We start from the raw sequence: 13,422 nt of genomic DNA on the forward strand, positions 1-13,422 counted from the left end.
CCAAAGGGTAGCTCCCACAAGCTAACCTCCTACACCCATATTCCGTTCTCCATGAAGCTTGCCAAACTCACCATTCCCAAACAGAGATAGGTAACCTAGATCTGCTGTTATCAGTTTAGATCCTCCAATTAGTGCCATGCAAGATAGCGATAACGAATCCTGAAACGCGTTAGCAAGATCAAAAAACGCCACGATGGAGATCTTATCAATCTGGCGCCCCCCACAGGCCTAATCTCGATCTGAGGATCAGTAGTGGGCAATGACATAAGTTCCGAATCTCTTAATATATTACGTGCGTTTTGCTGTGGTTCCTGGATGGTTAAGAGAAGCCGTGTTAGAGTGAAGCAGGTATGGATCAATGGCGAGAATTGGTGTCCTTGTGGGCATTGTGAAGGTCCATACTTTCTGGGTGTCTAGAAGGTTTTGTAGGCTTACTTGGTATAGTTAAACTTGTTTTATTTCGCATTGGTGTTCTGAGATCCTGTTTTCCTGGCTTTGATTTATATGGGTAGTCTCGTTCGAGTATTTTACCTCGTCATCTTGAGTCTGTATGGATCGGTTTCACCTTGCAAATGTGAAGGAAGGACAACCATTGAGTGCGGAAATCAATCTTGTCGAGTACATACCTGAACTACACAGTAGCCAGCAATTATCGACTATATTCCTCCCTCTTCGTTGTACTGGATCTTGTCAGTTATACAACAATTTGTGTCTTCCCTTCCTACACCATGTCACACCACGCTACCTTGCTTGACAAGCACCATAATAAGGACGAAGTACTGTGCTACCCTGACACCACTTCGTTCAGGATTCGATACTAGTTGCTCGGGCCATGGCAAAGAACGAGATAATTTTCGGTTTCTTAGAAAATTTTCTCCAAAGTGCTATGCTAGATATTAGGGCTGCGAGTAGCACAGCATACTGGATATACCTGTCTGGGGCAACAAAAAAATATTCGAGTGGGCTTTTCATGTCCGAACTGATATTTCAACAGTCATTATACAAGTAGAATATAAAGCAAGATGGTAATACTCCTTGTATTTTCTAGTCCTGGCGATATGTAGAGATCTCCATAGCTCAAGGAGTATACATTTAAATAACTTTGGCTTATATACCAGTCGAGATAAACATGTTGCCTGTGTTTTCATCCAGAGATACGTACTTTCATAGAAGTCTAAGTTACTAGTGAAGTATGTCAACAATATTACCTCAACAGTAGAACGCTTCAAATTGCCAAGTTATGCATTGCCAGCCGCTCAACGGATACAACCTTGACGTTTCCCATTCACTTCAACAAGATAATCGGCATGAACGTCGTAATCCGATATTGAGGTGTTATACATATGGCAGTAATTCCATCGGGAAAACTGACCGAACCTACTAAACAACGAGGTAGCTCTATCTGGGGGTTTGTAGTCCTTGACCAGGTTCTGGTAAGTTCAGCAATAGATTGAGAGCCAGGATACTGGGGAGACGACTGTGGTCTATGAGAGAAACCTCCTTGGCCATCCTAAGTAATCACTAACGAAGTGGGAAGCAGTGCCGTTCGATTCGAGTATTCTTTGTAACTTGGAGTTGATGATTGCAATCAAGGCTTTTGGCAAGCCTTACTTTGGCTGTTACTAAGATTAGAATTGACATACTCAAGACTCTAACATTGTTCCATGGGGTTTCCATGAGCTTAGAGTACATGAATTGCCGAGGATCTAGACATTCTTAGGTCAAGCACCCATCATGCAAGGACTCTTCAAGGCAAACAAGGATCAAGCATCCGAAACAGGTTTCGCCAACTTTTTGGTCAACCGCGTCTAATTCATCTTGGACTTATGCTTAAGGTTTATGTTCTATTTCTTCCAGTGAGCCTTGGGTGGGTGGGATATTGGGCACTTCCGTGGTGGGTGTCTTCATGTTCTTCGTGCAGCCTTGTCGGGAAGTTGGTGTTACGTGCTTGGTTGGTTTGATAGGTTCTGTCTATCGAGGTACGGTGTAGATAATGTGTATGCGTAGTTGCCTGTTTGTCGTAGTTGGGTCACTCAAGATGTTGTTTGAACGATGTAATGCATTGAACTCCAACAAGGCACTAGTGGGTGCCGGTGTATGTACCTCGTCCATCGCGTATAGTAGACTCAAAGAATGGAGTTAACTAGGAATGATTCAAGAAATCTGGAAATGTTCCTGATCTGGATGGAAAGATATCCATCATGCTAATCCTGCTGCCGGGGAGCTCGGCTTAGCATGCCTGGCACTTACAGAAACGCTGAAAGTTTCAAGGTTGTTTACAGGGGAAGGCCTGGAACACTAGACCATCTTTTGGTTGGCTCAGGCTTAATTGAGAATATGTACAGGCGGTACCTGTGCAGACGCACTTCTACAGCCTCCGTTAAGTAGTCTGATATAGTGCCATGGGTGCAAAGGCCTACAAGTCTATAGCAGAGAACGTAATCGGAAGAGGTGAACCGCCCGAGTTATGGAGGTTGACATGCGGGTGCCACCCGGGTTGTGCCATGGGACCTCGAGATGGTGTGATGGTGGATACGTCGTTCATAAGCACATGACACCCTTGTAGATTGAATTTCAGCCAGCATTGGAGGACAGTCATTCCCCAAATATGTTGCCGTTCAGTGAAGCGACGCCAGCATGCCAATACCTGCCAAGAAAGCCTGTCACATATGCATTAGGGCTTTGAGGCTCCAGCGTGATACCGATGATGTAGGTTTCAGTCACACAGGAAAGGTCTCTCAGACGGTAGTGGAATTCGTGTTTCTTTCTCTGAGCAGTGGCTGTGACACGGAATCGTGGATCACCAGTAGGAGGTGTCAAGGAGGGCTGGATGCTCGGAGCAAACAAGGGGTCTGGGCAAACAGCGGTGATCAACCCAATAGAAAGTGGAGGTGGTTAGGATTCCCAACAGCTAGGCATACATGATCGGGACTCTTGGCAGTCTTGACTCAATATTGGACTATGGTCCAGCGTACATATACTATACTCATACTCATTCTCATTGTTTGGGTCGTCTGTGTCAATTCACGGCCAGCAAGGGGTCAAAACGACCCGAAGGAGTCAGACGATAGCAACACTAGGAACCGAACCGCACTAAGTACGTTCCATCATTAGTGATCTCAAATGGGTGGGGGGGAAGGCGGGTGGGATTTCTCCATGTTGATCGAGTCGGATGCTTTGGAAACTTGGGGTTGTCAGCTTCACTAATGGAATCCATTATTAAAACTGTCAGTCCGATATGCCGGGGAACAGGGGGGACTAGTTTTGGACTCGATGACCGGGAGCTCTCAAGCGTTTCCCCTCATGGAGGGAATTGACCAATCCGAAGTTGATTAAACTTGGGAGGACCAACAATGGAAGCGGAACTATTCACCCTTGGGGGGTACATTAGTAGGGAGACCATGGGTTAGCGAGATGACGAGTCTTGACAGAAGGAGAGTTACGAGTTATCCAGGGACATCAGTTGCAGGCTTGCAGCCCTTTCGCAGCTTAGCTCTCTCCGCACCGGTCACGGGACTCCTCCGAAACCCTGGGCGGCCAATCACAGTGCAGGACTGGGAGTAACTGTTAGGTAAGGAAAATCATCGCGTTGAACGTGGCTGCATTTCTGGGGTATTTTTTGCTTTTTGGTGACTGGGGACCAGATCACAAAGGTACTATTCATGGTTTTTGTGACTAGTCAGTGGTACTATGATCTGATTATCCTCCCCATTTCACGAAGGAAACTCAGGAATGTCCTAAATACTGATTGGATCTGTTGGTCGCCCCCCCCCTCCCTTTCAAGACCATGACGATGTAGTATGATACAATCTATTCGGGCATGGTTCTTCATCTGTACCGAAGGGCATCGGGTCACGGGGCCGGTCAGAGGCGATTTTCCATTATGTCATAGAATTTCCGGGCGGCGATCCCGAAAAAAGTAATCTGCCGCTTATTTGGTTTAGTATTTGATCTCTTTTCTTCTTTAATTTATCATGGTCCCAGACAGAGACCATCCATCTTTCTGAGTTGTCTCGACCGAAAGGGGGTGTGGACAGGGGACAATCTGCTGAGCTGGCGATCTCGTTATCCTATCGAAATGGTATTTAAAAAAGGTATCATTAAGGAAACTAGGGTTTATTTTTTTTCTTTGTTTTTTTTATTTTTTCTCTAGGTCCATTGACATCAGATAAAATAAAAGTAGGGTAAAATAATTCCGCGCTGACAAGGATCTCCGCGCACCAACGGCTTCCCTGGGCCAGAACTGCATAAGGAAGTCTCTCTCTTCGATTTTCTATTGTAGTTACTTTTGATTCGCTCTATTTTTAATAATAAGAAGAAGTCCAGAAGACCGATCGTGGAAGCGCAATACCTTAAAAGTACCTGTTAGGAAATTTAGTTTACCTTTCCAGCGGATTCGCCGCATTCATCATTCAGTCATCCTCATTCACTCTCATTCATGGCTCCTCTTTTTTTTCCCTCTCTTGATATTTCCATTATTCATGGTTTTACCTATTTAATGCCATTTACTCCGCTGGTACGACTAAGGTTTTTTTTTCCTTTGGAATCTCCATTACGCCTTACTTAATAAAATTTGACGTTCTTTTTTTATTTGATTTTATCTTTTATCTTTTTTTTATTGTGTCTCTCTGTCACTCCGTCCGGGCTTCTTTCCTGATTCCTCGTCAACCACTGATCTCACCATCCTCTCTCACCACTTCGTCAACCTTTTAACCAACAAGCTCAACTCAGGAGACCTTTCTACAAATCAAAACGATCGTCACTACTCCGTGAGCTGATCAGCTAACGTCCACTTGTTAACGGATCCTTCTGCACCCATCAATAGTGTGCCCGCCTCTCGAGGAGGCGCGGCAGTCGTTCCATCCATAGCATTCTGTGACTAACAGCTTCACTTTTCCCTCTCCTCTTCCTATAGTCTTCTCTTGTTCCCCCCCCTCGGCCTTAATCTTAATCGTCCACCGGGAAAGTCTGTGTGGAATCCGGGGAAGGAAAAGCTTTTTTTCTTTTTTCTTTTTCTTTTCCATTACCTGACATTCGGATATTTTTTTTTTCTTGTGCCCCCCTGGTCTTCTTCTTTTTCCACCCTCCCCTTGTAACTTTACCTCTCCGGGACTGTGCCCTACAAGCTATATAGAGGCTTCCGCTGTCCACCATGTCCTCCGCCGCAGTCCCTCCTGCGATCCGCATCAACAAGCCTCCCTCTATTGCACTTCCATCTGCTCTTTCCGGAGATACTTCGCCTTCCACTTTATCCCGCGACTCATCGCCTCATTCGTCCGCGTGTTCCTCGCCAGACGGTTCCAGATCGACCAGTCGCCGCCGTCCGTCGGTTGGTTCGATCAAAGAAGACGTTGACGGTATGTCACCACCGCGCGCTCCACTCGGTCGCTGGGACGCAAAGAACCGTCGCTGATCTGTTGTCATGGTATTCCTATAGGCATTGCTCAGTCCTTCGTGGATACGCACATCGACCAGCCTTCCCCAGAACAGCCGAAACCGATCCCGGTCGAGATGCAGCAAACCCCCGACTTTTGCTGCCCCTGTGGTGGCTTTCTCGGCTGGAAGCAGATCAGACTAGGTGGAAAGAGTCTCAGTAGGAGCTACAGCGATTTGCGGGCTCTCGGTAATTTGCATGCCCGCGGCTGGGCCTGGGAAACGTCTCCGCCGCCTGTAAAAAATCCGCCACCTACTAAGACATTGCAGGTGGAACAGCCGAAACCGGCCGCTGGCTTGTCTCGTCTTGAGACCCTTCCCTCCGAAGTGCTCGGTAAGTGCGACTCTATCCTGCCATGGCCGTGATACCGGTCTGCTAATGAACCGCTGTTAGACCAAATCATATCTTGCTTGGCGTTGGACGTACCGCCAAACGGCTACACGCCGCGAAATGTGGACCTGATCTCGTGCTTGCTGACCTCCCGGACGTTGCACGCAGCCACCCTCGCCGTGTTGTACAGAAACATGACCTTCCCGCACTCCATCATCTTTTCGAAGGCGCTCAACCACATGTCTCATTATCCCGCGCTGGGCACGCTGGTTCGTCGCCTCGACTTCTCCCATTTCACCTCGGTGGGATTGGGACGTACCAAGCAGATGAATGCCGAAATCCAGAACTTGACCTCCAAGACGCTGCTGAAGTGCCTGGACCTTTTGCCGAACCTGAAAGAGTGTTTGTTGCAGGAGCATGTGGAGGGTGATCTTAGTGTGGAGGTGGTACAGAAGCTACTCTTCGGCCTTCCAAACCTCTTCGCCGTCGATTTCTGTGGCTGCTCGACCCAGTCCTTCTCGGCAGTTTTTCAGGAAGCCTTGTTGGCAGGGCCTGCTCTGCCATCGGCGTTGCCAAACCTGAAAAGAATCTCGCTGCACGAGTGCAGCAGTCTTCCAGCATCGGTTTTTGAGGCACTCCTCCCCCGCTTGGTGAACCTGACTCACCTGGATGTTACTCACACACAGATTAGTGAGGCAGCCCTGTTCTCGATCCCGAAAACTGCGAGAATCACCCACTTGAACTTGTCTCGATGCACTCGTCTACAGGGATCGAGGGTAGTGGAGTTCTTGGTCACTCATCCGGCTGTGTGCGAGTCGTTGGTTTCCTTGAATTTGATGACGGACCCTACGCGGAACCGACTCCTGGAAGAAGATGACGTCCATGCGCTACTTCCCAAATTGCCTTCCACTCTTCGCTCCCTCAACATTGGAGGTGCGAAGGTCACCTCAGCCCACACGCAAGCGCTGATCCCCTTGACCAAACATCTGGAAGAGCTCGGACTCGGTTCGGCCGAACTATCTGCTCAGGACATCAACCTATTCTTTAAACCGCCACCCCGGGCTAACATGGACGTGGATGGATCGGCGGAAGTGAAAGAAGAGGACTGGGTCCCGCCGACGCTTTGCTATCTGGACCTCACCAAAGCTCCTCAGCTGTCGCTGGGAACAGTCTTCAACCCTAGCTCGTGCTTGCTACTTTCGCAGCAAAGCTATCCGCTGCAGGTCATCGAGTTCCACGAGAAGCTTATTGCTCCTTTGCGCGAGAGAACCAAGAATGCCCGGACATCCCTCGGCTGGACCGTTCGTGAGCTCGGTCGGCGGGGATGGTACGTTCGTGATCCGGCTTCCATGCCCCTTCAGGTGCCCGATGACGGTTCTCGCTCCTGGAAAATGGGTGCCAGGTGGTGGGGAGCGAGAAAGATTCCCGTTGCCATTGGGGAGGTCGGCGGCATCTACGGCCACTACATGTTCAAAAAATGAAGGCAGAAACTACCTTTGCTGTCCCAATCCTTCATGGGATGAATGATTATACCCTACTGTGTTACAATTTTTGTTTGTTGGTGGCGCGCTTTGTTCATCTATTTCCTCTCCTATCATGGGCGCTTCTTGTTTGGCTATATCCGGGCAAATTGTACAGGGAAGCATGAGCGATCAAAAGTCGGTGGATTCGATGTTATGCCTCATGTTTAGCTTTTGCTTGAGTTGTCTGCATAGCGGGAGCGATGTTCTTTTGAGCGTTAGGATTTGTCTGAGTGTGGTCTTGTGTTTACGTATTTTCTGGTGTTGGCGATATCCCCATTCTTCTGGTTGCGTTTGGGTATCACTTGCTTTTGCTCATTTGTTTCATTGTTTGGCAAGGCGAAGTATGGCTGTTTCTGATATTACTGTATTCTGGTCGCGTCGATTCAATAATGCATTCAGGTTATAATTAGTCGTACACTGTTGAATCCGTGCAAGTAACGTCCCTACAACACTTTAATCGGTACATTGCACAGCTGTGTATCCCCTTCTGTGCGGTGGCTACACATCGCTGGTGTTAAACCCCTTCTCCTGGCCAAGTGAGTGCTGACGAAAAGGTGACGTTTAGAGGACGAGTCAGATAGCTGACACCTTTGGCTTCTCTCTCTCTCTCTCTCTCTTATATATCAGTGGAAGCAAGCGCATCATGCCCATGAAAGGATCAACGTAGAGTAACTTTACAAGGGAAGCCCTGAGCCGGATGACCCGCACCCTTCTGAATCATATAGGCACGTTCCCCGAACATTGTCTTGAGGCCTGTCGATGGATGCAAGCGGTCATATTCAGCATACGCGTCGTGGAAGTCGAATTGGCGCACAAGCATAGCCAGCGAGGCTTTAATGCCTAGGAGAGAGATATTCTGGCCAATGCAGTTGCGGGGGCCTTGCTCGAAGGGTCGCCATCCGCCCGCCGGGGGATACAAAGGATGACCAGGTTCCACCAGCCAACGATCCGGGATGAACGCGTGCGGCTGTGGCCAGGACGACGGGTTCCGGTGAACAGCTGTGTGCACAATCCAAATTGCACACCCTTCGGTAGGGAATATTCGGCCCTGTTCATCACGGAGAGAAACGCCCGGGAGGCCGCCGCGGAGCCCGTTGGCTGGGGGGAAGAGTCGGAGAGTCTCCTTGATAACAGCATGTGTGTAGGACAATTGATTGATCTTCTCTGGGTGATCCGTGAGCACGTCGTATGCGCTGGATACACCAGCGCCAAAGACCCTGTCATGTTCCGCGCGTACTTTGATGAGGACCTCGGGATTCTTGGAGAGGAGATACAATGAATAGATGATAGTGGTGGCTTCGGAATCGTGACCGACGAACAGGAACAAACGGATTTGAATGGTCGCCCAGCGTTTGAATTCCGGATCCAGCTCTTGTTGCTGCTGCGCTTGCGGTCGAGTTTTCATATACTCTGCAATTACCATATCCATAATGGACTGGGTCCGAGGGTGGCTTGAGGACTTGGCGGTTTCCCTCCACTCCTTGTAGCGCTTGTCGAGCTCGACGCCGATGAGGTAGTCCATGGTGCGTCCATTCTGCCACTGTCGGTAGAGTCGACGCGGATTCCACCGGCTTAAGAAGTTAGATGTCTCAATTCCACATTCCAACTCAATTGTATCTCGCATTGCCGCTGCAATCGGATTGTGTTGCTCCTGAAATCGGAAGCGCGTGTTCCTATCAAGTTCAAGTCAATCATCTACTTGTATTTCCGGGCCTGCTTTATAAGATGCGGACTCACAATGCGACATTCCCAATAATATCCATGACATAGCGGCAAGTCAGCGCATCAAGGGAAAACGTGTCCCCCTTGCGAGCGTGATCTTTAAGCATCTGGACAAACACTTGTGCCTCCTCCAGAATATAAGTCATGTGACTCATGGCGGCGGCCATGCTGAAGCCATGATTGAACAGTTCGCGGGCCTGCTTCCAGTGGGCACCATTAGAAACGAACAGGTTGTCCGAACCTCCCGCCATCGGATTGATAAACGGCTGGAGAACATCTGGTTTCGGGAGATCATAGGTCTGGCATGCCTGCACGGCCAGGGCCGGAGAAGTCACCACCAGCATCGGGATACTAAACGGCCAAACATCGACGTAGAAGCCGGCCTCACACCCGGGAGCCTCGGTCGAGAGCAGAGCAAATGATTCGGCTTCGCGGGAATCGCTTGGCCCTTTTTTCTGGAGCTGGGCCATCACGGCCAGGTTTCCTAAGATAGGGTTCCAGGGAGGGGTTGGCTGGAATTCTCCATCAGTATCAATGACGTTCTGGTCAGAGATGGTGTTGGCGTGCATACCAGGCCTTTCTTTCTGAGGCGATAGAACATTAATCGCATTTTGATGAGCTTGTAGACGAATGAAGTGAGGCAGACAGTTGCAACTGCCACCGCGATGCGGCTAGTCAGCCCATCCCATCCCAAGGTGTTAGCACCCATGATCGCGTTGGGTAGATGGAATAGGAGATGGCAGATACAATGATTGAGAAGGAATCAAATGTGTAGATGTTAGAGTGGACCAGTAGAGAGAGGGAGGAAGAAGGTAAAATCCAGTCCACGGGAGGTCTGTTCGTTTCATTTCAGAAATGAACCACAAAGAATCTGGTTAGTGCAGATACGGTAAGCCTAGCTGGGCAAGGATTCTGGGGGAAGAACCACCTATCTAGGTAATTGACAGGAATTTCCGCCCCCACCAGATAGTTTAGCGCACATGGACCCAGAAATCTGAAGCCACAAAGAGTACCCAGTGGACGAATTCTGGCCGGGCCGATTCTTGAGGCCGCCAGCTAACGGTACTGGTGTAGCATGGGAGTTCATAACGGAGATGGCCCAGGGGGCGTGGATTCCCTATGGGGGCGGCCAATTCGGTGAGTAGGTAGTCTGGTAGAAATGCCTCACAGAGGCCCGGCTCAGCATTTGTAGATGATTGTCAGTTTTGACGATGGCTATGTTTTTGATGTAACTTGCGTCGTCAGACAAGCAGTAGAAGATGGCCAGATCAAAGAACTTAGGGCTAGGGGAAGGCGGAGATGCGGTCACGTGTCGATGCGGTCATGGTCAAGGCTTAACTGAACTCGTTGCGGAGCTTCAATTTCTCCGTGTGGCCTCCGTACCTCTCGCTTTTTCCCTTTCCCACCCCAAAGTGGTCCCCTGTTTAGAAGGCCTTCGACCTTCCGCCTCTCGGATTCTCCGTTGGGACTTCTTCTCCCTCCCGATGGGTGGATCCCGATACGCCGCCCTGGACAGTGGACGCTGTCGAGTTCGAAGACGATGGCACCTCCGAGCGGGTCGGCGGCATACAAGAAGAAAGATGGCACCCTGACCATGTCCCAGGATCGCCAGTCGATCTCTTGGATCCCGGCGGCTGGTGGTGCGACGGGAACGATCACGCTGTCTGTTTCCCAGATTACGAGTGCGTACCATCTCACCCTACCTTGCCTCAACGTTTGACATCTGAGGCAATTTTGTCCACCCGAAGCTATTTCTGAGATGAGGCGGGACTTTTACTGACTGGCCATGGATAGATCTACAACAGACCCCAGCAAGTAACCCAAAAGTCATGTTGAAGATCTTTGTCCTTCCCCCAGATGCGCCAGATAATTCTCCCGAGCAGTACGTCTTCAACTTTACCGCTGGAGCCAACGCGCGTGCGGAAGCGGACGCTATTAAAGATGCACTCAGCGCGGCCATCCAGGCAGCAAAAACGGCACAAGCTGCGCCTACACCGTCTCCTGCCCCTGGCGCGGGCGAAGGTATGTCTACGGCCATGGCGTTTGCAAGTGCCGTTTCGTCCAAGAGCACCTGGGATAACGACAAATGGCTAAAGGGCGATGTGGAGCTACAACAGTCATTACTCAAGTCGGATCCGAACCTGCAGCGCATGTTCATGGAGTCGCTGCATACCAAGCCGGATACCTTGACCGCGGGCCAATTCATGTCGCAATTTTGGTCGACCCGTATTCATCTTCTGCGCGCTCATGCCATTGAACGGTCGCAGACGAGAGGTTCTTACAATGTGCTATCAACGCTGAAACCGCGCGTGGAAGATAATGTGACCAAGTTAAATATCAGCAAAGAGCAGATTCAGTTGATTTTCAACCAGCACCCTCTCGTTAGGCGTGTGTATGATGAGAACGTACCCAAGTTGAGCGAGGCACAGTTCTGGTCCCGGTTCTTCCAGAGTCGATTGTTCAAGAAATTACGCGGAGAGCGGCTTTCGGAAACTGATGCCACCGATGCCATTCTGGACAAATATCTGCAGGCGGATGAGCACGGTAATCTCCCACGGGAAGCGCATGTTCCGCATTTTCTTAACCTAGAGGGCAATGAGGTGAATAATAGTCAGCGCCGGGGAAATCGACCTGACCTCGACATGAGGTGGTCTGCACCGGACAAGGTGCCCATCATCCGAACCTTGAACAGCTTAAGTGAGAAGATCATGGCGAATGTCGCACCGGCTGATGGTGATCCGCATGCACCAGTCGGTATGGATGAGGATACATATAACGAATTACAACTACGCGACCTGCGCGGTGATGAGGAGGCGGACCGCGTCCTGTTAAATATTCGAGACCAAAGCCGGTTTTTCTCCGCCCAAGCCAAGGACTCCGAAGACGAACAAAACAGGCTGTTCGCTCAGCAAGATCCGGAAAAGATTCTAAGTGACCTACGCAAGGAAATTGAACAGAATCTACCTGACGATGGTACCGCGCCGCTGGGCAGACTTGTCGAGCCGGACGAACTCGGTGACGAGAAGGAAAGCAACCAACAGCCGGGGTCTAGAGTCAGTCTGCAGAAGTCTTCGGCGCAGATCATTGCCGCGATTCGGGATCGTCGAGCCCAGACGGATGTGTCCTCCACTACTGGCACATACGGTCTGTCGAGCGGCCTCTACGACCGGTTAAACTTGACACATGCTACTACGACGGAGTTTCTGCACCAGTTTTGGCAGGCGTTCCTATCAGGCAACCCTGATCGTGCGGCAGAATTATCATCCTTGGTCGACTCGTTGAGTCGGGCCATGGAGCGAATTAAAGCAGTAGCACAGGATGCAGAGGCAGAGCGACAGGTGGAGGTAGATCGGAAGAAGCGTCATGCGCGAGAGGTCATGGAGGCCACTGGCAAGAAGCCTCGACTCAATCTGTCAAGCATACAAGGTGGTGAAAAGGTGGTCAACCAACTGATGGGACCCACTATTCAAGCACTAGAAACAGCGCAGGCGAAGTATAAGGCAGCGTTGGCGGAAGAGATGAAGGAGACATCCGCGCAATGATGTATAATAGAACCCTTAGATGAATAATCAGTATCTTTGAAGAAATTCAAGTTGCATATGGGCGACCAAATTGATTCCGTCATTTCAGCGGAAACACTAGTGTAAACGGGAGAATTAAACCTGCGCATCATATGGAGTGCATCTATGCATTTCTACGTCACTTAGAGCTGCAATCGGCATGCCGAACAACCCCACAGAACCCGCAGCCTCGGCCCGGCCTCGAGCTCAACGCAACGTGTTCACGCATCACACCTTCCTCTCCAACTCCTCGATCTCCAATCACCCCAATTCAATACCACCACAACTCCCCTCCCACTACCCAAGAGGGAATCCAGAACCCTCAATGCAACAAAAACTCCAATAACGCCCATCACAAACCCCCAACCAAAAACCTCCAAAACCCCACTCGAACATCCGCCAAACCCTCACCCACCAAACGCAAACCCTAACTAACCTATCCCCAAGGAAAACAAGAAACAAACGCAGAGGGCGAAAATGCATACCTCCGGCCTAACAAACACGCCCCTAACGAAAACCCTCCTAATCTACACCCTCGCCTCATCCATCGCCCTCTCCATTCTCGACATCAAACATTTCGCCCCGATCCACGTCTCCCCGCATTTCTGGCCCTACGGCCAATTCTGGCGCGCCCTGCTATGGCAAGTCGCCGGGTTCACCAATTCCACGGAGGCCTTGTTCGCCGCCATGCTGGTCTATCATTTACGGGTTGTTGAGCGCGCTTGGGGTGCGAGGAAGTTGGCTGTATGTTATTTCTTATCCCTTCCTTCAGTCATTTAGTCGGAATGAATTTCCAAGAAGTATTACCGGGTCAAAAGAAAGAAAAGATGAAGCTAATGATTATAGACCTTCC

At 50.0% G+C, this 13,422-nt stretch overlaps 5 protein-coding genes across 5 annotated transcripts; 3 read left to right on the forward strand and 2 right to left on the reverse strand.

The window, feature by feature from the left end:
* The first annotated feature begins 3,924 nt into the window (after positions 1 to 3,924).
* F9C07_2278096 (leucine rich repeat domain protein) lies at positions 3,925 to 7,713 on the forward strand. Its single transcript, XM_041290181.2, has 3 exons — positions 3,925 to 5,357; positions 5,438 to 5,767; positions 5,828 to 7,713. The coding sequence occupies exons 1-3, from the start codon at positions 5,153 to 5,155 to the stop codon at positions 7,243 to 7,245; spliced, it is 1,953 nt and encodes a 650-aa protein (XP_041143430.1). The 5' UTR covers positions 3,925 to 5,152; the 3' UTR covers positions 7,246 to 7,713.
* F9C07_2145 (uncharacterized protein) lies at positions 4,632 to 5,024 on the reverse strand (the record flags this gene model as incomplete). The annotated part of the gene is made up of 2 exons (XM_071509200.1): positions 4,632 to 4,653; positions 4,885 to 5,024. 2 exons carry the CDS (start codon positions 5,022 to 5,024, stop codon positions 4,632 to 4,634), a joined length of 162 nt encoding a protein of 53 aa, XP_071363997.1.
* On the reverse strand, positions 7,714 to 10,336 carry F9C07_2278097 (cytochrome P450 monooxygenase). Its single transcript, XM_041290183.2, has 3 exons — positions 9,581 to 10,336; positions 9,025 to 9,521; positions 7,714 to 8,960 (listed from the first exon to the last, which is right to left on the reverse strand). The coding sequence occupies exons 1-3, from the start codon at positions 9,716 to 9,718 to the stop codon at positions 7,946 to 7,948; spliced, it is 1,650 nt and encodes a 549-aa protein (XP_041143431.1). The 5' UTR covers positions 9,719 to 10,336; the 3' UTR covers positions 7,714 to 7,945.
* F9C07_2278098 (RNA polymerase II transcription factor subunit 1) lies at positions 10,337 to 12,624 on the forward strand. Its single transcript, XM_041290182.2, has 2 exons — positions 10,337 to 10,691; positions 10,804 to 12,624. Exons 1-2 carry the CDS (start codon positions 10,550 to 10,552, stop codon positions 12,549 to 12,551), a joined length of 1,890 nt encoding a protein of 629 aa, XP_041143432.1. The 5' UTR covers positions 10,337 to 10,549; the 3' UTR covers positions 12,552 to 12,624.
* A 58-nt stretch (positions 12,625 to 12,682) lies between these two features.
* F9C07_2141 (uncharacterized protein) lies at positions 12,683 to 13,000 on the forward strand (the record flags this gene model as incomplete). The annotated part of the gene is made up of 1 exon (XM_071509177.1): positions 12,683 to 13,000. One exon carries the CDS (start codon positions 12,683 to 12,685, stop codon positions 12,998 to 13,000), a length of 318 nt encoding a protein of 105 aa, XP_071363998.1.
* Positions 13,001 to 13,422: the final 422 nt, after the last annotated feature.

Source organism: Aspergillus flavus, chromosome 2, assembly GCF_009017415.1.
Source record: "Aspergillus flavus chromosome 2, complete sequence".
Lineage (NCBI taxonomy): Eukaryota > Fungi > Ascomycota > Eurotiomycetes > Eurotiales > Aspergillaceae > Aspergillus > Aspergillus flavus.

Excerpts from the sequence above, each read along its gene's own strand:
- F9C07_2278096 (XM_041290181.2), top strand. The coding sequence starts at position 5,153 with ATGTCCTCCGCCGCAGTCCCTCCTGCGATCCGCATCAACAAGCCTCCC. Across the intron at positions 5,358-5,437 it reads GATCAAAGAAGACGTTGACG|GCATTGCTCAGTCCTTCGTG; the intron begins GTATGTCACCAC and ends GTATTCCTATAG. Across the intron at positions 5,768-5,827 it reads CCTTCCCTCCGAAGTGCTCG|ACCAAATCATATCTTGCTTG; the intron begins GTAAGTGCGACT and ends AACCGCTGTTAG.
- F9C07_2278097 (XM_041290183.2), bottom strand. The coding sequence starts at position 9,718 with ATGGGTGCTAACACCTTGGGATGGGATGGGCTGACTAGCCGCATCGCG. Across the intron at positions 9,522-9,580 it reads GCCTCAGAAAGAAAGGCCTG|CCAACCCCTCCCTGGAACCC; the intron begins GTATGCACGCCA and ends GGAGAATTCCAG. Across the intron at positions 8,961-9,024 it reads ATTATTGGGAATGTCGCATT|GAACACGCGCTTCCGATTTC; the intron begins GTGAGTCCGCAT and ends TGAACTTGATAG.
- F9C07_2278098 (XM_041290182.2), top strand. The coding sequence starts at position 10,550 with ATGGCACCTCCGAGCGGGTCGGCGGCATACAAGAAGAAAGATGGCACC. Across the intron at positions 10,692-10,803 it reads GTCTGTTTCCCAGATTACGA|ATCTACAACAGACCCCAGCA; the intron begins GTGCGTACCATC and ends GGCCATGGATAG.